At 46.2% G+C, this 25,885-nt stretch overlaps 1 protein-coding gene across 3 annotated transcripts in view; it reads left to right on the forward strand.

The window, feature by feature from the left end:
• BOC (BOC cell adhesion associated, oncogene regulated) overlaps positions 1-25,885 on the forward strand; it is a 75,609-nt gene that overhangs the window by 25,105 nt on the left and 24,619 nt on the right. For all 3 annotated transcript variants that reach the window (XM_084802069.1, XM_084802071.1, XM_084802070.1), the window contains exons 2-3: positions 14,008-14,184; positions 14,783-15,061. In XM_084802069.1, the coding sequence (XP_084658195.1) occupies positions 14,103-14,184; positions 14,783-15,061 (361 nt within the window). In that variant the 5' untranslated portion in view covers positions 14,008-14,102. The remainder of the gene's footprint in view (positions 1-14,007; positions 14,185-14,782; positions 15,062-25,885) is intronic.

Below are 25,885 nucleotides of genomic sequence, written 5' to 3' on the forward strand. Positions count from 1 at the left end.
AGACATGGCTCAGGCTTTAAGAGTACTGCGTGCTCTTCCAAAGGCCCTGAGTTCAATTCCCAGCAACCACATGGTGGCTCACAACCATCTATAGTGAGATCTGGTGCCCTCTTCTGGCCTGCAGGCATGTATGAAGGTGAAACACTGTATACTTAAATAAACAAATCTTTAAAAAAATAAAAAATAAAAACAAACTATCCAGACTATAAAACAATAGCTTTCCGTTTGCTGTTCTGTCCACTCTAAGCATCAGAAGGTTTAGAAGTACATGTACCTATTTCCTCTGCAGAGACCACAGTGTTGGGTTGAGCGAATGATGTGTTGTGGAAGATAGCCCTGGGCACCCCAGTATTTAGAAGCATGTAGACAGGAAAGATTGGCTATGTTTCTTTGTGCCTGCGTGCCTTTCCCTGTGGCTGTGTGCATCCCCCTGAGCGAGGTTAGAAGCAAGGTCCTGTCTGGAGGGGGGGATAGATGCTGGGGAGAAGCTCCAGTTATGCTTTTCCCCTCTGTAAACACTCCCTCAGAATTCCTGGTGCCAAAGGACCTGCTGTTGGGTGGGGATATCGCCTCCTTTCTCTCTGAACAAGTAGAGACACTCTGTGGCAAAATTATGATCATTAATGTCATTATCATCATCAAGGGGGTGCAGAAAGAGCGTGTGGGGGGGAGAGGGGGGAAGGGCATTAGCTTACGTTATAGGAAGTGCTGATGAGAGCTGGGTGGAGAGTGCGCATTAGAAACTAACGAGAACTTATCCACACACATACACACACACACACACACACACAGAGACACATGCCCACATACACACATACATGCCCCCCCCCCACACACACACACTCGGATTCCCCTCTACACACACGCACACACGCGGGCACACACACAGGCATGTGCACAGACAAAGACAAAACAGGGCTCTTGTGAGGTTGTGTAAATCATGTGGAATGCTGTCCTCATACCATCCCTTGAAGGTGTGACGGGCAGCAATGTCACCCACTGCATAGCTGTTTACAGCCTACAAGCGAAGATCATAAGCCACGCGTCCTATGCGTCTGGAATTGTGGAAAATGCAACATGTCTTCGGTCTGAAATGACATTGGTTGAAAAAGCCCACCAGGTGGCAATGCCACTGCGTGAAATCTGATCTCCAGTGGCCGATTTCAGCGGAAAGTTCATGACCCCCTGCTCTTCAAATTTACTACGCGATTGCTGTACCAGGCTGCTTTTGTGCATTATCTCATTAATGTCTTTTAGTGGCTCATCAAAGTGCTCAGTTTCATTTCCACAGACAGTAATCCAAGGCTCAAAGGGATGACATAACCTAAGGTTATCTTATAGGGCACGTCAAGAGTAGGGGCCATAACACTCATAGGTGACCCCTCGGGGAACACTCATTAGTGCATGACCCCAAATTCCACCATTGTCACAACTAGAGAAGCTTTTGCCGACAATACAGATTTCAGATGAGCCCTAAAGTCCGCATGCCCATAACCTATCCCGAAGGGTTTGGAGAAGGCATCCACTTGGAGACGGGAGCATTCCTTGGTGGTGAAGATGAAAGTGGCCGTGGTTACAAAGCACCCAGTACTGGGCTGAGCACATCCTAGCTGCTCAGTTTATTTAGTTGACTTTCCCACTTCCCTCCTCTCGTCCTTCTTTTCCCTCCCCGTGCTCCTTTCTTGAACTCCTCAGGCCTGGACCTGTCTTTCTCTTTCTGACTCAACAGCATTTTTTTTCCCTCCCTCTCCCTTCCCTCTCTGCTGGCCTCTTTCAGCCTGAAGCTGAGGGCACACTTACAGTAGCATAGGCAGGTACCGTCCTAAGTCAGAATACACCCAGTACTGCAGCGATCCTGAAGACAGGGCAAAGGGCTGTCACTGAAGCGCATTAAAGGGTACAAGCCGCAGGAGAGGCTGCTTGGGTGCAGCCTGGTCCTTAAGGAACACACAGCCTCTGCAGCATTCAGCTGTGGCCACACTGGCTGGGACCCTTTGATGCTTCTTCTTAAGAACCCCCCCCCCACCGACCCCCATCCCTGAATCCCTTTCAGGGTTCCTCTTTTTACCTCAAACTTCTAACTGCACCAAACCATTCCATTCCGCAAATGCTGAGCATGGCCACCAGAATTGCCAAGGGACGCTAAGACACATTTGACACATCCTGGCCTCTGGGAGTTTATAAGCTACGGCAGAAGCTATGTTATAGACACGCTGATCAAAACTCGCAAATCAAGCCGGGCTGTGGTGGCACGCGCCTTGAATCCCAGCCCTTGGGAAGCAGAGGCAGGCAGATCTCTGCATTTAGGCCAGCCTGGTCTACAGAGTTAGGTTTGGGACAGCCAAGGCCACACAGAGAAACTCTGTCTCAAAACAAAACAAAAACAACAAAACAAAAACCCTTGCAAATCCTCATGAGAGTGAGTGTATCAGGTGTGCAGCAAGTTTCAGAAGACAGGATTAGGGGCAGTTGTTGGAATGTTTATGAAGGAAGAGGCGCTTGAGGGTATGGTGTTCCTCTGGGTGAAGTGAAAAGGGGACAGTGATTCAGGTAGAAGGATCAGAAGGTGAAGACGCAATTTGCTGAGATTAGAGCAAGTGGGGCGAAATGACAGGAAGGGTTGATGGCAGGCCAAGTGTGAAGAACCCGGAAGGCTGTGTGCAGCCTTTGAACTCCACTTAATCATTCTCAGTCGGGGAGCAATCAAAGGGGCTCTGTTCACTCATTTCCTTTTCTCTTTCTTTCTTTTTGAAACTGAACTCAAAGGGTTAAAACATCACTTATAATTCTTCATATTCAAGTCATCGGATTGCCTGTGCACTTTCCGTGGCCTCACGCAGCGCTCACTTTCCTTCTATAAAATGGGATCTACATTATTTTCTCCTCTTAGAAACAATTATCTTTCATGTGGCTACTTGATCTTTGTAATTATTATATTAATTGCTGAATCCACACGAAAATCGCCCGAATTATTACGCCTAAACTTCTTATGTGAAGCTTCAGAAGAATTTAAAAAAAAAAAAATGACCAAGGGTTCAAACCCTGACTCTGAGGTTTACCTAGTGTGTGATCATGGTCAAGATATTTAAGCACCAGCAATAAATCCTCGTGAGGTGGATCACACACCCACCTCACAGGAGATTGTGGAATGTCAAAGGAACCTAATTATGAGCGCTAGAAGACACTTGAGTATTGAACGATAACTGTCCTGTTGCTGTAGCCTTTTGTTTTGTTTTGTTTTGTTTTGTTTTGTTTTGTTTTGTTTTGTTAAGATATGGTCTCACTATATAGCCCTGGCTGTCCTAGAACTCACTATGTAGATCGGGATGGCATCAAACTCACAGAGATCCACCTGTCTCTGCTTCCCAAGAGACGGCATAAAAGGAATGCACCATTATGCAAGGCTGTTACTGTAATTGTTACCTGTTTGGTTGAGCATGATATTCTAGAAGGAAAGAGGAAGGTGGGGAGAAGGCAGTGAGAAGACTAGTGGTAAAGTGTGCTTGCAATCTCAGCACCCAAGAGGCTGAGGCAGGAGGCCCACTTGGTTCAAACCAGCCTTAGCTGTATAATGAAATACTGGCAAGGAAAAACAAAAAACAAAACAGAACAAAAAAACATGGTGAGAAGAAAGAGCCAGAGAGCAGTCCAATGCAGGGATCACTTGTCAGTGTGTTAGGAATAATTTATTGAAATGATAACATTTTGGATATATTGTTAAACAATATTATTCAAATTATTTTCATGTGCATTTTTAATACCAGAAAAAAATAAATTACACATGTGAAGAGCATTGCCCGAGGTAGTTAGTCATAACTTCCAACTTGACTGTGTTGAGAAGCATAGTAAAGTAGGGGAGAGTGTGTCCCCTCCTCCCTTTAGTCACATGTGTTAACCCCCCCCACCCATCCCCTGTCCTGTTGTGTTGCCCTCCCCCCCCCCTTATCTTTAGGAACTCTAGTCTATTGTTGTGGATGCCAAGATCAAGCCAGAGGACCGCCCACTCCCTTAGGGAAGAGACTTGTTGGGCCTTGAGAAGCTCAGGACTATTACACCTCCTCAGGCCCAGAGGAGGAAGAAGTGGACCAACCAGGGTGGGCTGGTGGGATTTCTCTCTCAGCAAGGAGTTCAGTCTGAAGGGGCCTCCGACCCTTCCCCACCTGTGATCTTTCAAGGGCACTATGAGGAGCTTGGAATTGGTCACATCTGGGCACCCTGGGGAAATGGGTGCAATTGGTTTGAATAAGTATAGTTAGTTGGGGCTGAGGTGGCCCAGAGTTAGGGGAAAGGAATCGTGGAATTGAGAGGCATTGGTGTCAGAGTCATAGTAAATACTACCCATCCGCCCACTCAGCCCTCCCTGTGTGCAGTCTGAGGCTTATGCAGCGTGTGCCCCCCTCACATGCCCCTGCTCTCCCCTCCCTACCACCAGCCTCTTCCCCACTCCTAACCTGTTAGGTCCTGCCTTTCCAGCAGCTAGGGCTCTCTGGGGGGGTGGGGTGGGGTGGGGTGGGGAACCAGGCCCTTTTGAAAGGAAGAAGTAGGGAAGAAACCCAGAAAGAAAGTGAGAAACAGAAGAATGAAACCAGCTAAGGGGCAGTGGTGCCTTGAGCTACCTCACAGCATCACAATGAATATGGACTCTATTAAGCTCCGTTCTGCCTGTTAGTGTCTCCCGGGGCAACACAGCCCCCATATGGCAAGCATGCAGCAGATTAGGGTAGGCCCCCAGGCCGCATGGAAGGCCAGGGGCTTGACTGGCAGTTGAACCCCCTGCCTCCTCCCCTTCTCCTCACACTTGACACTGCCTGTGTTTATCTAAAGCAAGGAGGGGGGGGGGGCATTGGAAGGTTTTTTTTTTTTTTTTTGTCCCAGCTCTGAGAGAAGGGGAGGTGGCTGGAGCGGTGTTGGGGGAGAGGCCGGAGGGTGGAGGTGGGGCAGTAAGGAGTGAGGCTTGAGGGAAAGCCTCATAAATATTCAGAGGGGGCCCTGAATGGAGGGAGAGAAATAAAGCAGATGGAATTCGTGTTAAAGAGCAGCACAATCACCCTGTTTTGAGCTCTCCAAAAACAAAAGGAGAAAGAGAAAAAGTAAAAGAAAAGAAAAGGGAACAGCCTCCTAGGAGGATAGGAGTTCTTATCCAATTAGCAGGGTTGTCAAATGGAATCTGTATGGAATAAGGGTGAGGGAATTGAGATGGGAGCGTGGAAAAAAAAAAAAGATCTTCCTTCACTATTCTCCAGGCTCAGCAAGAAAGTAGCGTCTGTCTGTCTGTCTCTGTCTACACACACACACACACACACACACACACACACACACACACACACACACACACACATACAAAACCTCTTTATAGAAACATGATCATTTTCAGGAAGAGCTTTAAGTCACAAAGATGTGAGACTCCCTGGCAACTTCTTCCTCTGCCCAAGGTGAGAACTATCTAGATGCGTTTTACCAAGAGCCCAGTGTTAAGTTTAAGGAGAGCCTTGTCCATCCCTAAAGTGGCAGGGGTCTTCTCTGAGAATTCACCCCAGCGTGCTCCCAAGTGTTCTGGTCTTGAAGGTAAGGGTTTCCCACCTGCCTGAGGGGGAAAGCCCCTCTGTTGTGGCCTTGGTACAGTGGACTTACAATGTGGCACCCAGGCATATTGCTCTGCCCCAAATGCCACAGGTTATGAATTCTCTGTCTTTATGTTAATTTCAGACTGTCTTTCCCTGGTCTTCACAGCAGGACTCTGTCTCAGTGTCCCATCTGTCACTTTATATTCTTAGTCTCCAAGTGAGATAAGAACTCCCAAAGGTGAATCTGAGCCATCCCGAGGTGGCCCTGAAAGAAAGTAGGAATTCCATCCACATTTATTTCTGTCTAAAAGAGAAGCAGTAGGGCCGTTAGCCGTTAGTATTTAATCCAGGATCTGAGAGCGATGCCTCTGGGGCGGCTGAACAGTGTCACAAGTCACCACCACAGTAGCCAAGCTATCTCTTGGGTAGAGAGGAGAGGGCGTGTCACTGCGTACCCTAACTGCTCATTCATTCTCTCCTCAGCTGTCCTGTCCTCTCTTAAGTGGATTTTCAGATTAGATTATTTAGTTTTAATTAAATTAACTCTCACAAAAGAGCAAGTGGCTTACAGAGATGGCAGCAAAGGAGCTTGAAGAGAAAGCTGATAATCTAAGAGCGGGCAAACAGAAGGGGAACCGGGGAGCTGACCCGTCCATGGCTGGGTGAGGGAGGAGGTGAAAGCTTTGGTAAATGGACTCACATCCGATGAGAAGTCAACAAAGTAATTAGTGTTCCAGCCGGACTTGTTTGAATGAGATTACAGCACTGATCCTACCCCCAAACAAGCCTGTGTCTTAAAGTATTAGCTAATGATTACAAAACAATCGGTATTAAGGAGTCGTTCAAACATGATTAGACTTTTACCCACTTCACTTTTTTTTTTCTAGTTCTGTCCTATATGTATTTACCTGCCGAATGAGACATGTATTGTGGAGAGTTACTCAGAGTATTATAAGGGAATAAATTGGGAAACGTGGGAGACTACGACTTCAGAGAAGTCTCTTCAGTGCCTGATTGCCTGGTGTGGCAGCTGCACGTGAAGCACCGCTTTACCACCTGCTTGGCGTCGCCCTCTGACGTAGATGTCCTCCTTGGCCTCGTGTGGATGACCCCGCACAGTCCACGCACCGCCACATCCATAAAGCTCTTCCTGAACACGCTCTCACTTACCATCTCCCATTGTGACCAACTCCATCACTAGCCAGACTTTTAGGATAATGAGAGTTAAGGTTGGCCCGTGAGACTAATTCCAGAACTTGAGTGGTTTGGAGCAAGGAAGGTTTATTTCTTCTAATTATGCTGAGCTGCTTTCTTCCATCTTGTAGCTGTGCTCTCTGAAACATGTGACTTACGGTCACCACATCCAGAGCGACAGAACTTGGCTCTCTAGCTCATGACTGGGTTAACCCAGAAGTAACATTTGACATCCTCATATTTTACTGGCCATCACTAGTCAAATGACCTTCAGTTAGCTACAAGTATATTTGCTGGGTACTAGTAAATTTATATCTCACATTTGGCTGTAAGTGTCTAAGGAAGGAAACCGTGTGTTAATGTCAGCAGTGTCTAAATACTGTCTATATGTGGTGCAGCAACATTCCCCCCCCCCAGCATAAATCATAGTACATGTAGATATTTTTTAATGGACTCACACATAAAATCTGGAGAAAGACTAAAGGAGTAATGTATTTGGAAGCTGGCTAAAGCATGGTGCATTATTTGAGAACACCAGGCCATTATAATTGTCCCCATTTGACAACAGAATGGAGCTGGTCTTGGTAGCACATGCCTGTAACTCCAGTACCAAAGAAACACAACAAGACCTTCTCTCTGTCTCTCTCTTTCTTTCTATCTGTCTCTCTGTCTCCCCTCTCTCTCTCACACACACACACAAACACAAACACACACCCACACATCACTGAGACAGATGGCAATACAGGCAACATTATCTTTATGCATAAAGAACTAGATTCAGAAACAGTTATAACCAGCTCTGAAAACCCTGCAGGGGGTGATGCTGGATACTGAAACCAGCACTGGATTGAGATTCCAAGGCCTGATTTGTAGCCCTGGTCTCCTGGCTTAATTAACTGGGAGACTCAGTTGCCTGGAAACACACTAGATGTTATTCTAAGCTATATTGCATTTTTGCTTGAGGTCCTTCCAATTCAAAAAGGTTTCCTTTTAATTAGGTCTGTGGGTAAAGCACAACGTTTTAAGTAAAAATAAACTTTTTTTTTCTTACTATGTATTTTGAAGGGTGTATACATGGTGTTTTGGTAGTCTTTTAAAAATTCCTCCTCCTAAATCTCTCTAAACCTGCATAATCATCCCTGCAAGAAATCAATGCTTGTGATTGCCGAATGCCTCCTTCAGTGTGACCTTTTGAACAGAGGTCCTGCTCTCTTGACACCTGGGGCTGCCGGCGCTTGTACCCACCTACTTCTTGTCTCCAGCCAGGGGACAAGACGCTTAGCTCTGCCTTCACCAAGCACCGGCAAGGGGGATCTTTCTCTACGAAACTGGGAGCTTGTCAAAACATGTGTCTTGGCAGATGAGCTTAATTGTCTAGCCTTTCTCAGCCGGAGGCACAAAAGGCTCTGTCAGATCTCATTCTCGCCAGTCAACTGCTCCTGAGGCGACTCCCGCGTGCCCTGCTTGATTGCCCTCTCCTGTCGTGGGTGCAGGCCCTGCAGAGGACACTCTTCTGGGCAGGTGAGGCAGGCTGAGAGGGACCCATTCGGAGGAGGTTTGCTCTCACACGCGTGCTCAGCCCGCCTTGTGGGCAGGAGTGCAGCAGGCTGTCTCCTGATGATAGACTCTCAGCTGTCTGTAGTTTTCTCAAAAAACGTTAAAAATAAATAAATATTTGAAGGCCGCAATTCCTCACACGTGGTCTCAAGCCCAGAAATGTGTGTTTTGCTCTTGGTTTTTGGACAGTTTCAGAACTGGCGTCTGGGAGGCCAGTGTTGCAGTGGAGAATGCATCTGCCAGGAGTGAGGCTTCTCAGACAAACTTTTTTGGTGTGTGCAAATTACCCTTAAAAAATGGCTAGTCACTAGTCCTCATGGGCTAGAATTCATGGCAGGAATTTATTTTCATGTCTGTCTGCTTTAGATATTTCAAATGTTTCTTCTCTTTTTTTCTGAGAAAATGCACAAGAAAATAAGAAGCATCCAGACATATTTTTATATTGCCAAGAAAAATAACAGGCTCTGCTGGCTTCTTCCTCCAACTTTGAAAACACCTCCCTCACTTCACAGGGGGAGCAACATCCCACTGCAGTTAGATTCTCCATCTCAAGCCTTGCATAAAAATATACATTATATGTACATAAATTATACATATGCGTACATATATATAAACATAGATTTTTACACACTTGTAAGATTACAGGTCTTTTAACCCTGAAGGATTATTAAATAACTCCACACTAGATTCTAGTAGCTCATATAGGGGAATGGAGTCAAATCCATATGCCTAACACTCCACTTCCCTCAGATTTGGTGGGGCCTGAGCATCCTTTTTAAAAGACTCTTAGGAGACATTTCTGCGTTAGGCTCGAAGCAACAGTAGATTGCCGTTAATGCTGCCAAGATTCCCCTCTCAGCAGCCTCCTGCCTCTTCTGACCCTGGAGTTAACTGAGCCCTGGGGGCTCCTGTGCATGTGCACATCATATATATGTGTGTATGTATAAATATATATGATAGGTAAACAGATAGGCAGAAAGATAAATAAATAGATGATAGATATAGATAGATAGATAGATAGATAGATAGATAGATAGATGATAGACAGATAAATGATAGATATAGATAATAAGATAGATAAATAGATGATAGACAGTAGATGGATATAGACACATCAATATGTGTGCATACGTTTTTTAAATAAGGTTCTCTAAAATTCATACCTTCAAATATGTGGTCAAATGCAGCAGGCACCTTGGTCTAGGGAGTATCTGAAATGCCCACAGTACACAATATGTGAGGTTCTGGGCTTGGTCACCAACACTTCCCAAACCAAACTGACAAAAACAAAGTAAGTCTCTTAAGGGCTATAGGTCCACGGTAGAGAGCATGTGCTAGACCCTGGGTTCAATCCCTAGCACTACAAATGAAAAGCAAAATAAAATAACAAAGCAAAAGGAATCTAAGGCAGATGTGGTGGCTCGTGCTAATAAAACCCTGGAAAGTGTTGCGTGATCAAGGCAGAGCAGCCACTTGGAGTTCAAGATCAGCCTGGGCTACGCTGTAAGCTCCAGGCTAAATTGAGCCACAGCGTGAGACCCCGGCTCAAAAGATTAACTTGGAACTCAGTTTCCCTAGCCAGCCAGAAGAAAGAAAGAGAGAGAGAGAGAGAGAGAGAGAGAGAGAGAGAGAGAGAGAGAGAGAGAGAGAGAGAGAACCCTCAGTGGCACACAGCCTTTTTTGTTGTTGTTGTTTTTCTGGTCATAATTCTGCTTTTACAAAATGAGACCCCAGAATCCACCCCTTGGGGTCGGCTCATTCCTCCGTTCTCTCTCCTTTCGCACGTTCCTACCACATCATTTTTTTCTCCTTGTTGGAAAAATAAGAAGAAGCAGGAAGGTGGCTGGCAGCAGAAGTGAAGGCTGTTTCCATTTTGAGCTGTGTAAATTACCAAGGCTTTGGCTTGTCCTCCTAAAGCAGTAGGGGGCTTGGGCTTAGTTTCCTCAGTAAATCCTTTGTCCATTTTACAACCCCAACACCTCTGTGAGCCCTGTGCCTAGATGAGAGCCACCCCTTGGCTGGCTTGGTCCGCTTGCCTTGCCCCCACTTTGCTTTTTATCGCTTCTTGTTCATATTCCCTCTCCCCTTCGCTCTCCCCCTCCCCCCATCTGCCTTTCCTAGGCTGGGAAGAAAGTTGGTGCCAATCTCCCTTAGGGAATGGAGAAACTGGGGCACGCCATGAATGAGTTAGTTCGCTTTTTTTAAAAAAAATCCTGTAACTGGGAACCCCGGGTGGGGTTCTATGTTTATACATCATCTCATTGGGAAAAAGTCAATAAAGGATAAAAAAAAATGAGCTGGAAAAATTGAAAGGACACAGAGAGTACACTTTTTGGCAAGGTGTCTCCTCTAGGAATCCTTGTTTGGTCATGTTTTAAAACAAACAAACAAACCAACAATCAAACAAACAATGGGTACAAAGCCCTGGACGGAAAGGTGAGGAAAGACCGCCGTGCCTGGCCTCAGTGGAAGAGGGTACAGTCAGCCCTGATTCAACCTGATGTGCCCAAGGTGAGGGTTGGGGGGTCCAGGGGGTGTGGGTGTCACCTTTTCTGAGGAGCAAGGGAGGGGATAAAGGGAAGATGGAGGGAGGGAGGGAGGGAGGACTGAAGTAGAGGAGGAAGGGGCTGTGATCAGGATGTAAAGTGAATAAATTTTAAAAAAATGTGTCTTGCTTATAAAATTAAATTAAATTAAAATTGTAAAAAAAAAATGCCACAGTAGCAGAAAGCACAGGGTTCTAGAGGTGGTCCCAGGCATGCAGTTCCACAACTCTGCACCATTGTGTTTCTGGTACTCAGGTTTCTTCACCTGCAAGGTAGGGATAGTGGCCTCTACCTCACAGGGCTGGTGCGCTAATGAGAGGATTCAGGTTGTGTCAAGTGTCCCTGGAGCAGCACCAGATAAGTCCCTCCATCCGCCCACTGTGTCTCCAGCAGCACTCGCATCCTAGCTTCCTATCCTGAGGCGCAGCCCTTGCATTTATTAAATCATTAAAACAGGAGCAGACACTTCTACAGGGCAGGAAATTATTGGGACTGTCCGAAGAGAACGTCTGAAAACTTCTTTAGGATTCTCCTATCAAATGGAAAATTACCTCTTGTCTGCTTCCAGAACAGTTGAGAGGTCTTGTAGGAGGCAAATGTTGGGAGTGAAGTGAAGGGGGAAGCACTCTTTTTTGGAACACACCGTGAGCCTCCCTCAGGAGGTGTTGGGGATCCAGGTTTGCATGGAGGATGCTCGTTGGGTGGGACCAATGTGGTCCTCTGAACCTTCATAGCAACCAGGCTGGACCGAGCCCAGAGCCAGAGGGCCTCAGAAAAGCAAAAGGTCTAGGCCAATCCCAAGCAGGGTTGGGTCGGAAGGCCTGAGATGGCCACCTAACGTAGACCTGTGGGCATACGGAAACCACAGGCTGGAAGCTCAGGCAGGCTCTCTATCAGGAAATGCAAGTCCTTCCCTCCACGTGACTATAATTTGAGAGTCACTCATTAGATCAGTTGTTCTAGAAGAACTAACGTTGTGATCATAGGTCACTGTCCCAGAAATAGACCTTTATATTGCCATATGTGGTCATAAAAAGATTACAATAGTGGTGTCAGATTTTTCAGCTCAGCCTTTTAAACAAAAGATATTTTCTATAAACATGTGAAAAGTGAACCATGCTTAAGGCCTAAGCTTATTTGACAGTTGAGTTTAATCTTGTCTCTCTCACAGCTGCAAACCTGTAGCATTTTGAGAATCTCAAAAATAAGATTATGAATTCTGTTCTCAGTCAAAACATTATTTCAGCTGGGGAGATGGCTCTGTGGAGAGAGTGGAGGTCAGGACCTATTGCCCACAAGATAAAGGCACATGGGTGTGGTAGCCTGCCTATAACTTAGGGAGGTAGAGATGGGATTCCCCAGAGCAACTGACTAAGTAGGTTCACTAGATTTACCAAATTGGTGAGCTCCAGATTCAGCAAGAGATCTCACCTTGGTAAACACACACACACACACACACACACACACAGACACACACAGAGAGAGAGAGAGAGAGAGAGAGAGAGAGAGAGAGAGAGAGAGAAAGAAAGAAACGTGTACGCACATATGCACATGGATGTCTACACATGCACACCCATGTACACTTATAGGCATACCCCACACACATACACATGGAAAATACCTAGGTATCTTAACTCTCTTGTGACCTCTAGGATTCCTTTTATCTTTGTGACCTGTAGTTTTTATCAGCCTCAGAAAGTACCCTGCAGTCTCATCACTAAAAGCCTAAAAAGAAAAGTGTTTTTTTTTTAGAAACTCTTTACTTGAGTATGTAACATTCTTTTTCTCCAAACCTGTAATAGTCTAATGTTCATGCTTAAATCTGTATGAAGCCCTCTCTTAGAAGCCACAGAGACTGGGGCTTGGAGGGGGTGCCCAGTCAGTAAAACACTTGCTACTACCCAAGGATAAAGACCTGAGTTTGGGTCCCCAGAAGCCACACGCACGGCCTGGCATAGCAGTGCGTGCCGCCAACAAGCCTAGTGCAAAGGCTGAGACAGCGGGATCCCTGGGGCTCGCTGCCAGCGGCTCTGCCCTATCTGTGAGCTCTAGGGGTTTTGGTTTAGTTGTTTGGTTTGGGTTTTGGTGGAATCCACTTTGATGTCTTTGGCTGATAAGGGTGTCGATCTACCTTGCTTTATCCGGTCCTGCTGCAGATGTATCAGCGGAAGGCATAGAAAGGATGCCTTGGTTTGGGCAGCATCAGAAAAGCGTATTAGGACAAGCAGCTGCCTTTGTGATTTTTGAAGACTCTTTTAAAGAATGGTAGCTATGGGGATAATACTGTGGAGGGGTGGAGAATGGAAGTTTTTACGCAGGCGTTAAAGGGTGACTGATAGTGGAACAGGCAGCTGGAGAGGTGGTGCTGTCAGAATTGTAAGGGGATATTATCCCAAACAGAGATGCAGCCCAGTGAATCCTGAAGGCAGAAGCCCCAAAATTCCAGCACCAGGACCAGAGAGAATTGGAAGGTAGAAGGCAACGCTGAAATAAGGCTCTGTGTACAGAGTCCTGGCTGATGCGGGGCCTTTGTGTTTGGGCCAATAGATGCTATTCACAAGTTTAGGAAGGCAGGTTTGTTTTGAGAATAAAAATTGCTGAGGACATAGGTGAGGTGTTGGGAGTAGGAGAGAATTAAAACGTCCAGCGGGGGGAGGTCATTGAGATGCTACAGTTCTTTAATGAGGAATGACCCCCCCCCCAGAAGAGGAACTCAGTTTACTTTTAACAGTATTGTCTAACAGTGTTCTGCACTGCGACATGGCACGCCATGTAGCCACAGATGCGTAACTTCTAACCATTGGGATGAGTGAGAAGAATGTTCCTGTGTTTGCACTCACCAACATACATGCTCCCTGCCCTTACCTCACCAACATACATGCTCCCTGCCCTTGCATGGCCCTTCTACGGTTCTCGGCCCCTCCATACCCCTGTCCTCGCCATCAAGGCTCTAGCATTGTTCCCATGATGAAATTACCTCCTGGCACAGGAAGAACCCTGATAAAACAATTCCTTAAGATAAGAAATGTGTCATGAAGAGCCTCTTTGGTCCTCCGGTAACACAAGTGTGATGGAGTGAGGTCGAGGGATGGGTCCAGCTCCAGATAGTCTCACCATGGCCATTCTCTCTATTTCTCTCACAACAGGATTGCAGGACACGGCAGAGGCTCTACGGGTGTCCCACGTGGCTTATGGGACTTCGGCTTGGGACCCTCTGGGACACACCGTACTTCGTGGGAAGATGACACCGTGCCGAGGAAAGCGGCCTATGGCTACACTGGTTTGGCTTCTCTTGGCCACAGCGGGCTGCCTCGCTGTTTTGAGTGAGTGTTTTCCTCCCGACTTGCCCCTCCCAGAACAGCACGAAGTGCCTAAGTGGCTTAGCCTACTTAGAACACTACCCTCTCTGCTGACCCTCATGCTGTGGCGTGCTCAAGAACACATGATGAAAAGGCGATCAGGACAATACCATATTGCTTATCATTTTGTATCTTAGTAATTTCAAAGATATACTAGTAGTAGAAGGGAATACTAATAATAGTTCCCTGCAATGTGCATTTACTATAGGAACACAGGGCAGCCATCTGCATACTCTGTGAGCCTCACGACAGTGAGTCAAGCACTACTAGCCGCAGCGTACAGAAAGCCAGAACCACACAGCTCAGAGGCAGAGGCACTGGATTCAGCCTAGGTCTGTCCAGCTCCAGAGGCTGAGCTCTTGCCTTTATACTATATTACCACATAATCAGGAAACTTTCTGGAAACACGGCAGGGTGGGGAACGGGCAAGGGAAACTGGCTTATCCAGGGGGAAGAGCAGCTTGCCTGGGTGCCAAGCTCCTCAAAAGGCGGTGGCTGTGGTGTCAGTTCCTTGGGGGGTGATGGCGCTCACCTCATGGCTGCATTGGCCTTCTCTTTGCAGATGAAGTTCCTCAGGTCACCGTCCAGCCCACGTCCACTGTCCAGAAGCTGGGAGGCACTGTGATCCTGGGCTGTGTGGTGGAGCCACCATGGGTGAACGTAACTTGGCGCTTCAACGGGAAGGAGCTCAATGGCTCCGACGACGCTCTGGGTGTCCTCGTCACCCGCGGGACCCTCGTCATCGCTGCCCTCAACAACTACACCGTGGGACGGTACCAGTGTGTGGCTCGGATGTCAGCAGGAGCCGTGGCCAGTGTGCCAGCCACGGTGACACTAGCCAGTGAGTTGGCCTCTTTGCTACTCTGTGTGCTGCGGTCTCACCTTCTCCCGCTCTCTTCTCTCGTATTCCTACCCTTTGCTCTTAGTCAACGCATTTAAAGGGTCCAACTGATGAAGCTTTTCATGGTCGTATGGTGGCTGCTCAGGAGTCTTGGGGGCTGTGGTTGTCCCGGAGAAGTTCTTCTCTGACCGGGGTGATATACGGAGCATCTACAGGGAGTGAACTGTTCTGGGGTCCCAGAATCGGTGCCACGTCGCCACTTGGTCAGTTGTTTTAGTAAGATATGACAGCTGCTATCTGAACCTCCCCTTTCCCTTCCCCCATCGTGGAGTACTTTCAGTCAGGGTTCCTTTATCCCTGACAAGCTTGCTTTGGACTTTGACGTCACCATCACTTTTGGCTTCATGGGTGATGTGGTTCTTGAGAGTGAGTTGTCCCATGCCATAGGTGTAAAGAGAAAACATCCACAGTGTGGGTCTACTGGAGTCAGCTGAGGTCACTGGGGTGTGTGAGATGTGAGCCCTGGAAAGAAAGTTTCAAGGAACAGGGAAGCAGAAGTACAAGGGAGAAAGACTTGTTTGTCCCTGCCTCTGGCCCCAGATCCCTAGGAGAGCATCACTGTGGGAGAAAGGAGCAGGGCAGCTGGCTCAACTCCTGGTTCTTAGGAGATATCAAGCTGTTCTGCCCCTGGCTACAGGAGGCAGGCAAAGAATGTCTCCCCGAGGGGCCAGCTTAACCTTGAGATACATCTGTTCCCACCCCACATGGAGCCACACTCCTTCTTGGCAGAAAGAGCGCCACTGAGGCTGATTGTTAGGTCTCTGGGAGCAGGCTAAGAGCTGAGCAAAGTGCAGCTGAGTGCTTTCCTCTGGCTATGATGGGGGGAGGAATGGGGGAGGGGGGAAGGGATGTTGGAAAGCTTAGAGGAAGAGAGCAGAGATAGGTAGAGATCTTCACCTCACATCGACAGTGGCCAAGATCAGAACCACACTTCTTGGTGTCAGACATTTTCTACTTCCTCTTACCATTTTTTAAAAAAAATTATAATGGCACTATAGACAGTTTAGAATATGTAAAAAGTCATGCAACCCTCAAGTCTGCCATCCTCACAGAACCACATTTGTCATTTTGGCACATACTCTTCCAGTTTTTACCCATATGTTTATGTTGCTGTTATAATATAACTGAATTATACAGCTTCTATTCTTTATTATTATTATTATTATTATTATTATTATTATTATTATTATTATTATTATTATGCATACAGGGCTCTGGCTGCATGTACACCTGCAGGCCAGAAGAGGGCATCAGATCACATTATAGATGGATGTAAGTCACCATGTGGTTGCTGGGAATTGAACTCAGGACCTCTGGAGGAGCAGTCAGTGCCCTTAACCTCTGAGCCATCTCTCCAGCCCCACAGCTTCTATTCTTATCTTTCCCCTTTGACACTGTATGGTAACCATGTTCCTTTGGACATGTGATAATTCAATGAGTGTAGAATGCATACAGTAAAGTACAAAATATATGGATCCCAAGTGGACAACCAATGCACATGTGTATAACATATAACATCACGTAACTGTCACTCCAACACATCCCATCGTGCCCTTAGCTAGCTTACTTCTCCTCCCTTCCCACGGTAGAGTAGACTGAAGTATTTCCTGTTGCCAGGCAGTTCATTCTTTCCCAGTTGTTCATTAGTACAAATAAGATGTACCTTTCAACACGTGTGCCTTAAAGGGGCATCTAGGAGAGAGATCCTATCTGCACATGATCAGCGTGTGTCTGCAGGTGCCCAAGCCGCCTATAATTGTCTATCCAGCCTAATGAGGCCCCGGCCTGAGCCTTTTAATGTTTGGAGACGGAGTTGGAAGAGAGGTGGTTTAGCTTGGACCTCTCTGATTCAAAGTGTATCTGTGTGAGGAGATTCAATTTACAGTCTTTATTTAAAAAAAAAAAAATCTGGCTCTTGCTTTCTCCAGTGCTTGAAGGATATATGGCTGGCAGATGAAGACATGTGCCTAAGTGGAGCTGGTCTCCTACGAAAGCCAACAACTATTGGCTTTGTCGTTCAGACGTGACTCCAAAGTGAAATGCTTGGACCTGATTTAAAAGCAGGAGACGTTGAGGAAAGGGGGTGAGCAGGTGAGGGTGGGTGTCCTGCTGAGGAGAGAGTGGGATAGGGGGGAGTTCAGCTGCAGCCGCCCAGCATTGAAGGAGGGAGCACCGGGCTGCCAGGAAGGCTGGTGGGGGCTCAGAGAGTAGGGTGCTGTCTTTGGGTTAATGCCAGTGGAAGGTCTGGCTCAGACTCAGCAGTTAGATTAAGTTTCTGAGAACACATGCCTGAGCAGACTGGGGCTGTGTTTTGCTGATTGGCTGGTGTACAAGGAGACTGCTCTCTATAGGTAGGACTACCAATGGCACCCTCTGTGTTTAGAGGCAGGCAGGGCAGGAGAGTGCAGTGCACATGCATATACACCTCCCGCTCAACATTTAAGGCCTGTTTGGGGGCCTTCTTGCATACATTTATCTTCCCACAAGGCAGTGCTGCTTGGCCTATCTGGCAACATGCTCCATTCTGGCTCTAGTCTAGAAGCCACTGGGGACTTTACAGCGGAGAGTCAGGGATCTGGCTCAAGGATCCAGGGATAGGGCGGCCCCTGGAGCACTGTCCTGGCCCAAGCCTCTGGTTCTCCTGTGTTGATGCTGGGGGGTAGCAGTGGACTTTATCCTGAGTGCGTAGCATCAGCTTCTGGATTTTGGTAAAAAGAGAAATAGAAGTTGAGAATCCTGTGCTGCCCATTGCCTACATCTGTGTAGAGGACCTAGGTCCAGTCCATGCGTGGTCCTTGGTTGGTGCTTCAGACACCACAGGCCTCTCTGAGCTCTGGCTAGTTGGCTCTATTGGTCTTCCTGGGGCTCTTTTGTCACTTCTAGGTCCTTTTATTCCCACCTCCCCCCCCCCACACACACACTTTTCCACTTGACTCCCTAGGCTTCGCCCAAATGTAAAAGAAGACAACTCTGATAGGCTCCCGTCTGCAAGCATAGCAGAGTGTCTTAGTAGTCAGGAGTTAGCTCTCTTTCTTGGGGTGGAACTTGGCTTAGGCCAGGCATTGGTTGGTCATTCCCTCAATCTCTCCTCTATCTGTTCTATCTTTATCCCTGCATGTCTTGTAGACAGGGGGGTAAATTTTGAGTTGAAGTTTTTGTGGGCGGATTGCTGTTCACCTTCCTCCACCAGGACTCTCATCTAGTTAGAGGGTGTCATCTTCAGGTTCCATGACCCCTGCTAGAGCATGAGGCAAACCATAGTCACTTGCTAAAGCAGCCTTATATCCCCACCCCTGGGATTAAAAGGAAAACATATTCCCAAAACTTTTTTTTTTGGTGATTGGTTTCATGTAGGTTTTTTTTTATTATTAATTTATTCTTGTTACATCTCAATGGTTATCCCATCCCTTGTATCTTCCCATTCTTCCCTCCTTCCCATTTTCCCCTTATTCCCGTCCCCTATGACTATTTCTTAAACAAACTAAAATTACAAAATTCTTACTACAGTCAGAAAAGGAGGTCTTTGTCATACTTTAATGTAGCCCATATGTAAAATGAAGAGCCAAACCTGTATGGTGGAGAAAAAAAAAGTAAGAAGCTAAAATTTTACATTTGGGTTTAAGTCTTAGCTTTGCCTCCTAAGAGTTGTTGTGACTTGTGTAATTCATTAAATCACCCGGATTTGCCACAGCTGCCGTGAAATGAACATAATAAAATTGTATCACCAGGCTCATGGGGTTTTTTGTTGGTTGGTTGGTTTTGTTTTCGGTCAAATGAGTGAATATACAGTAACAGTATATCCTGAGGCATTTTTAAAATTCTAGCTTCTATTCATTGGCCATTTGGTCAGCAAATACTTAGAAAGAATCTTCTTGCAGAAGGTTCTGGGGCTTGTGTCAAGGCTGTGTGACAGACACCATTCTGAAGACATGAATCCAGGCTTAGTTCAGTGTCTAGTCATCACAGAGGCAGACAGAAAGAACTGGTCCTCTCTCCTGAACTTTCTTAGCTCCTTGGATGCAGATGTTCTCCAGAACCTGCCTTCAGGAGCAGCGGTGGCATCACTGTAGAATGCTAGCAACTCTCAGAGCTGCCCACTGTGTCCCTGTGGGCTCCTGCTTGCTAAAGGCTCTAACAAAGGTGGTATTCACTGGCCAGCTAGTCTGACCCTGGCCGGACCTCACATGGCAGATTTTACAAACAAGGCATGTATGTTCTTTCTCACATTCTCATTAGACACTTCTTTAACATTAGTCTGACCTTGAACTAGAAGAGGCTATTCAGGGCCATTGTAGACTTTTTTTTTTCTTAAAATATTTATAGCTTCTTTTATCTTAGGGTTCCTTCTTTTTGGCCAGAGATACGAGAAGTGAAACAAACAATAAATATACAATAAGTTTAATTATATATACCTAAGGCATGAGTAATTATATATTACACAGGGAGGGGGGGTTCTTTTAAAGAATTGGCCCTATGCAGACAAGCAATGCTGATTAAAAGCTGATGTTGCAGTCTTGAGTCCAAAAGCCAGAAACTTGAGCAAATTTTCTATGTTGTCTTTCTCCAGGAAAATTCAGCCTTCACACTTAATACCTTCAGCTGATTGACTCAATAATGCCCACCCCGATTTTACTCAAAGCTTACTGATGGCACATGGCAATCACCTCTTTTGCCTTGATAACTAGACTAAAGAATTAGTCATTAGTTACCAGCAAGGTTGATATGTGACATCACACCCCACCCACAATGACCACAATACTCTCTCTCTCTCTGCCATGGCTTGGGATCATGTCTCTTTAGAGGCAATGTGAAGAAATTGCATTCCATTAAGTCCAGGTGTGAGCAGCAGCAATGCCTCTTTCATACCACTGTGTTTCCACTCAGCTAATGCGATGATTAGTCCTCAGCTCCACTGAGCCCTCACAGTGTTCCGGATTTCAGACGTGCCTGGAGCTGTAACCACTGGAGATAAGGACTCAAAGGCATTGATGCTCAGTCCCTCTGTGGCAGTCAGGGTTCCCTGGAGGCAACTTGCAGAGTGAATCTCTCTGTACAGAAAGGGGATTTATTATGATGACTTATAAGCTGTGGTCCAGCTAATCCACCAACGGCTGCCTATGAACGAGAGGTCCGAGAATCCAGCCTTCAGTCCGTGAGGCTGGATGTCTCAGCTGGTCTGCAGGTATGTGCCGAAATCCTGAAGAAGTAGGCTCTACCACCAGTGAGGAAGAATCAAAGCAAGCGGGCACAGAGACAGCAAGCTTCCTCCTTCTGTGTGCTTTATAGTGACTGCCAGCAGGAAGTGTGGTCCAGAGTGAAGGTGGGATCTGGATAAGAAGTGAGTCTTCTCATTTCAAATGATTCAACCAAGAAAAAGAAAAATCCCTCACAGGTGTACCCAACCATTTCAGATAATTCCACATGTAGTCAAGTTGACAACCAAGAATAGACTAGCCGCCAGACCTTTCCAGAGGATAAAGGCACGAGCTTCATGCAGCCTTCTTGGCTTGGTACCTGTATGTTGCCAGGAATTGATTTGGACACATTTACCAATTTCATTAAGACTTTTGTGTATGAAGTTTAGTTTGTTGATATTTTATTTGTAATATATACATATATGTAGTATCTTGAGTTTTACTTTAAATTCAATTTACCACTTACGCTATATACTTACTAGCCTCTTTAACCCCCTCCCCCTTTTTAAGAGCAGAAAGGTAAAGACTAAACGAGAAGGGAGTATGCAGGCTAGACAAATCGATCCCAAGAACTTTCTCTCCAGCCATTACTATGATGCTTTTCCTAAAACAATAGTCTGTTGTCCTAATTCATTACGTAGCCCCCTTTCATTTAGCCTCATCCTCAGACACTCAAGGCTTCACAGATGTGATCTATCCTTAAAGACATCAGTGAGGCAAAACCAAAGTGGAAGAGCCCAACTTGGGAAACTGCAAGCCGTTCCCCAGTGCTGACTTCTCTATTTGGATATTTTGGAGGCTGGTGTCTTAACTACTGTGTTTAGAACTTCCAGCACATCACAGGAAGGTCGGGTACCAGTTACTGAGGACCTCTCCGTCTAATGAAGAAAACGACCCTCCGTGTGGCACCCTCTAAGATTCCAATGGCGGCTGAGAGGCTAGCAATGACTGACTTCAATTTGGGAAGGTGGGATTTCTGAGAAAGACCCAGGAACCGAATCTTGAAGAAGGTGTGACTTTGCTTGTATCTTTAATGTTTCGAATCTTTACACAGCATCCGCAAGCCCTGAACAATTAAGTTCAGCCAGCCACATGGTGGACAGACATAGGGACAGCTTCTGGGATGACACAGATTTTGTTTTCCATGGTGAACACTACCAAATTTTTAATTTTTTAATCTTTATGTGTATGGACGTTTGGCCTGCATGTACATCTTCATACTGTGTGCATGCCGGGTGCTCAAGGAGACCAGAAGAGATCATGGCATCCCCTGAAAGTAGAGTTACAGATGGTTGTGTGGATGCTAGAAACCAAACCTGGATGCTCTAGAAATGCAGCTAGTGCTCCTCACCTCCAGGCTGGCTCTCTAGCCTCCCCCACTCACCCCCACTACCACGTTCTTAGCCTAGCTGCGTTAATCAGCTGATTCTCCTCTCTCTCTCTCTCTCTCTCTCTCTCTCTCTCTCTCTCTCTCTCTCTCTCTCTCACTGTTTTGTCTCTTTATCTTTGAGGACTGTGCATGCTGTGGTTCAGAAGGAGTTCTAAGTTGTTTTGTTTTGTTTTGTTTTGTTTTTGTGGGTTTTTTCCCCCTGCAATAACATCCCCAACCCCCAACATATACCAGTCTGGCACGGTCTGTATGTGACTCACAGAGAAAACAAGAAGGAGTCAGTTGCTCCAAATTGGAAAAAAGAAAAAAAAATGTGGAGCAGTTTGACTGAGTTGTGGACTCCTGTCTTAGCCCTTTGCTTTGGGATGTAGGCATGAAGGGGTGGCAGAGGAGAGAGGAGCTGGGGGAGAAAAGAAAACACAGGTGGCTTCCTGAGCTGCCCCAGGAGTGGAAGGCAGTCTGCAGCCGAAACCAGGGCTCGGGCAGCGCCATGGCAGCCAAGACTTGGAGAGGGAGGCCTGGCTTGGTTTGAAATTTACTGCTTTTAGTGGTAAATGATGTGTTTGACTTGGCCAGGTGAGTGAGCAAGGAAATCACCCTTCAGACCAAGAAGGCCCTAAGCAGCTGAATGCGTTAGTTAAAAAAAAGAAAGAAAGAAAGAGAAAAAGAAAGAGGGAAGAAAGAAAAGAAAAGAATAAAAATTCCCATGGCTCTAGACCAAAGTCAAAACTTTTCTTCTATTTTCAGATAAATAAAGCATGAAATTATCCTATAAGAGTTCCCCCCTGATATTCTGGTAGAATTTTCAAGTGACATCAGCAACACTGATCTTTTTGGTTTTTTGAGACAGGGTTTCTCTATGTAGCCTAGGCTGTCCTGGACTTTCTTTGTAGACCAGGCTGGCCTCGAACATACACAGACCCGCCTGCCTCTGCCTCCCAAGTACTGGGATTAAAGGCGTGTGCCACCACCACCACCAGACTGCACTGATCTTATGCAGCCTGGTTACAAGCTCTTGACAGAGCTGAGCTATAAACTCTTGGCAGAGCATCTTCCTTAGAGCATCTGTCTGTCTGAGGGAGCCAGGAGTCCACTTTCACAAAAGTCACTGTTTACCGAACCGACCTCAGGCCTATGGTTGTTTTTTGTTCTTTGTTTTTTTTTTTTACCAAGACTACATCTATAAACTCATGACCCATCCCCCAATTCTCTGTGTACTCAGCCTCCTATTTACACACTTACACACACTCCTAGCTCCATTGTCTAGGCTGAGGGAAGAGGGGAGGGCCATAGGAGCCTGTTGCACTGAAGATGGGGAGGAGGGCTGATTGGATTGGCTTGAAACCACTGGGCCACTGGGTAGAATGATGCAAGATGGTTCCCATAAGCTGGAAAGAGACAAGCAGTGAGTTGATGAGTCCATGCATGCTCCATTTTGGTAAATGTGGACCAGTTTAGTGACATCTACTTTGGTCTTACTTTTAGACTTCGGCCACATTAGACTCTCATGAATAGTTTGAGAACTAGAGAACATTAAAGGCTCATCACTTAACAATGACAAAACTGTAAGCAAAAAACAAACAAGCAAACCACATAAACAAACAACAACAACAAACAAAAAAAACAGCTTTTTTTAAAAAAATAAAGAAAATGATGCTAAGCCTGGAGGCAGTGGCGGTGGTACACACCTTTAATTCCAGGAGACAGAGGCAGGAAGAATCCCTGAGTTATGGGCCAGCCTGGTCTACAGATCAAGTTCCAGAACAGTTTTGTTTTGTTTTAATGAATTGTAAGGAATACAATGTTGAGACAGTAGATCAAGTATTAGAAATTTCTCTGCTGACTGGGGCCTCAACTCTAGTATGATGGCAATATAAAAGTAGATGATTAAGCAATCTGTGAGTGCATCAAGATGTCAAGACTAGAATTTTTAACTTTTATTTATTTATGTGTATAAATGTTTTGCCTGCATTTGTGTCTATGTACCATGCACATGCATACCCATAGAGGCCAGAAGATGGCACCAGATCCCCTGTTAGCTTCCACATGGGTGCTGGGAATAGAACCTGGGTCTTCTAGAAGATCAGCAGGTACCCTTAACCACTGAGATGTCTCTCTAGCCTAGTTAGCTCTCGTTTTTAAAGATTCGTTGTGTGTGTGTGTGTGTGTGTGTGTGTGTGTGTGTGTGTGTGTGTGTGTGACTACAGGTGCCCACTGAGTTTTTGGACTTCTGGAGCTACAATTACAGACGGTTATGAGCCACGCAGCGTGGCTGCTGGGGACTGAACTTGGCTCCTCTGAAGAGTGGTAGTCGTTCTTAACCACCAAGCCAAACTTTCTAGCCTCAGATTTTGTTTTAAATTGTTTTAATTAATTTCCTGAGAGTTTCACTCAATGATTTCTGATCGTGGCCACCTGACTCTCCCAGCTTTTCTCAGATCCCGCCTCCACCTACCTCCCTATCCACCCAATTTCAAGCCTTCGCCTTGCTTCACGCCCTCCCACACTGCTCCTCCTCCTCTTCTCCCTCCTCTCAAATCCCATTTGTGTTGCCCATATCCTGTTGGGAGTGGGCCCTCCGCTGGGGTGTGGTCAGCCTTCCCAGGGCCACACGACTAAAGACGACCGGCTCCCCTTTTCCCTGTAGCTATTAAATCTTAATATCTCCTCGGCTGGTGTGCAACCCTAGACTTATAACTCTTGATTCCTATTGGCCAAGTGGATAGTCTTAACATACATGCCCATGAAATATATTTAAAAATTAATCCAGGCACGGGGACACACACCTTTAATCTCAGTATTCCAGAGGCGGCAGCAGGCGGATCTCCGTGAGTTCTCGGCCAGCTTGGTCTACATATTGCATTTCAGGCCCGCCATGGCTACACAGTGAGAACCTGTCTCGAATTGAAGGAAGGAAAGAAAAGAAAAAGAAATGACTAGGAGTGTGAGCGAGGAGTGATACATTCCTTTACAGCTACTGTGCAGTTCACCTCGAAGCTTTGCGCATTTGACACCCAATGTATCATAGTCCAATTATTAATTTAAAAAAGCATATACTCCCAGTGAACCACGTGATTTGGCTCTTTAGGAAAGCAATAACCACAAAAAACTAGTTTGCAGGCAAGAGTACACTCTAATACAAGAAGAGCTAAAACCTACACATAGACCTGTTTTCTCTTTGAGGTGTTTTTACATTTAAGTGGGTAATTCATCCACTTTGCAGTTTCTGTCCCTAGGCTGTTGTTTCCTACGGCTTCTTGATTTGTCATTGTTTAATACTGTGAAAGTTCAACGTTTCCTCTGTTTCCCCTAGACTAGAACGGACAGCTCTCCTATACATTTGTGCTAATTCTGGCTAATCTTAATCCACAGAGTTGGTCATTACTACTTTGAAATTGTAGTTGCTGGTCCCAAACTTTCCATAAATAAGTCTTAGAGTCTTCGCTCCAGTAAATCTCTCCATTTTATAAAGACTAGACAAAACGACTGTATAATTTAAAAAAACAACAACAACAAAAACTGTTTTTTAAATGAGGGAGGTGTAACATAAATAGAATAAAATAATAATTTCCATAAAACCAGGTTGATAAAACAGAAGGTCTTTTAGGAATAAAAAAAAAAAAAACAATGGAAGTCAAAAGTATAAAGGATATTAAACAAAATAGAGGGCTGGCAAGATGGCTCAGTGGGCAGCCTCATGTGCATGCAGGCCTGATGCTTGCAATCAAGCACCAGATCCTGTAAGCTAGTAGAAGACAACTGACTCCCAAGAGCTTTCACTGTGGCTCACCTGCGTGCGCATGCGTGCATGCATGCTCTCCCCCCCCCCCTCCCTCCCTCTCTCCCTCTCCCTCTCCCTCTGTTAGAAGAGACAGAGATGCTCACTGCAACTGCCAAGGGAAAGCCAGTGCCGTTGAGAGCAGCAGCCCCCACCGCTGGGTGGGAAGGAAGGAGGGCCCCACGAGCCCCTCTGCCCCCAGGACAGTGCTGAAGCTCTCTGCTCCCTTCCGAACTGCTGGGTCCCTGTTCTCACTCTCCTCTCTCCTCGCGCTGGCCACCAGCCCTGAGAAAGGCCACGCTGAGATCCAGCTTTGCCTCTGATGAGTCCAGACCACCAGGACTCACATGAATTTTCCCATTGCTAAGTTTATATTTATATTTATATTTGGATGATCAGAG

The sequence above is a fragment of the Acomys minous genome, assembly GCF_964271855.1.
Source record: "Acomys minous genome assembly, chromosome: 11".
Classification (NCBI taxonomy): domain Eukaryota; kingdom Metazoa; phylum Chordata; class Mammalia; order Rodentia; family Muridae; genus Acomys; species Acomys minous.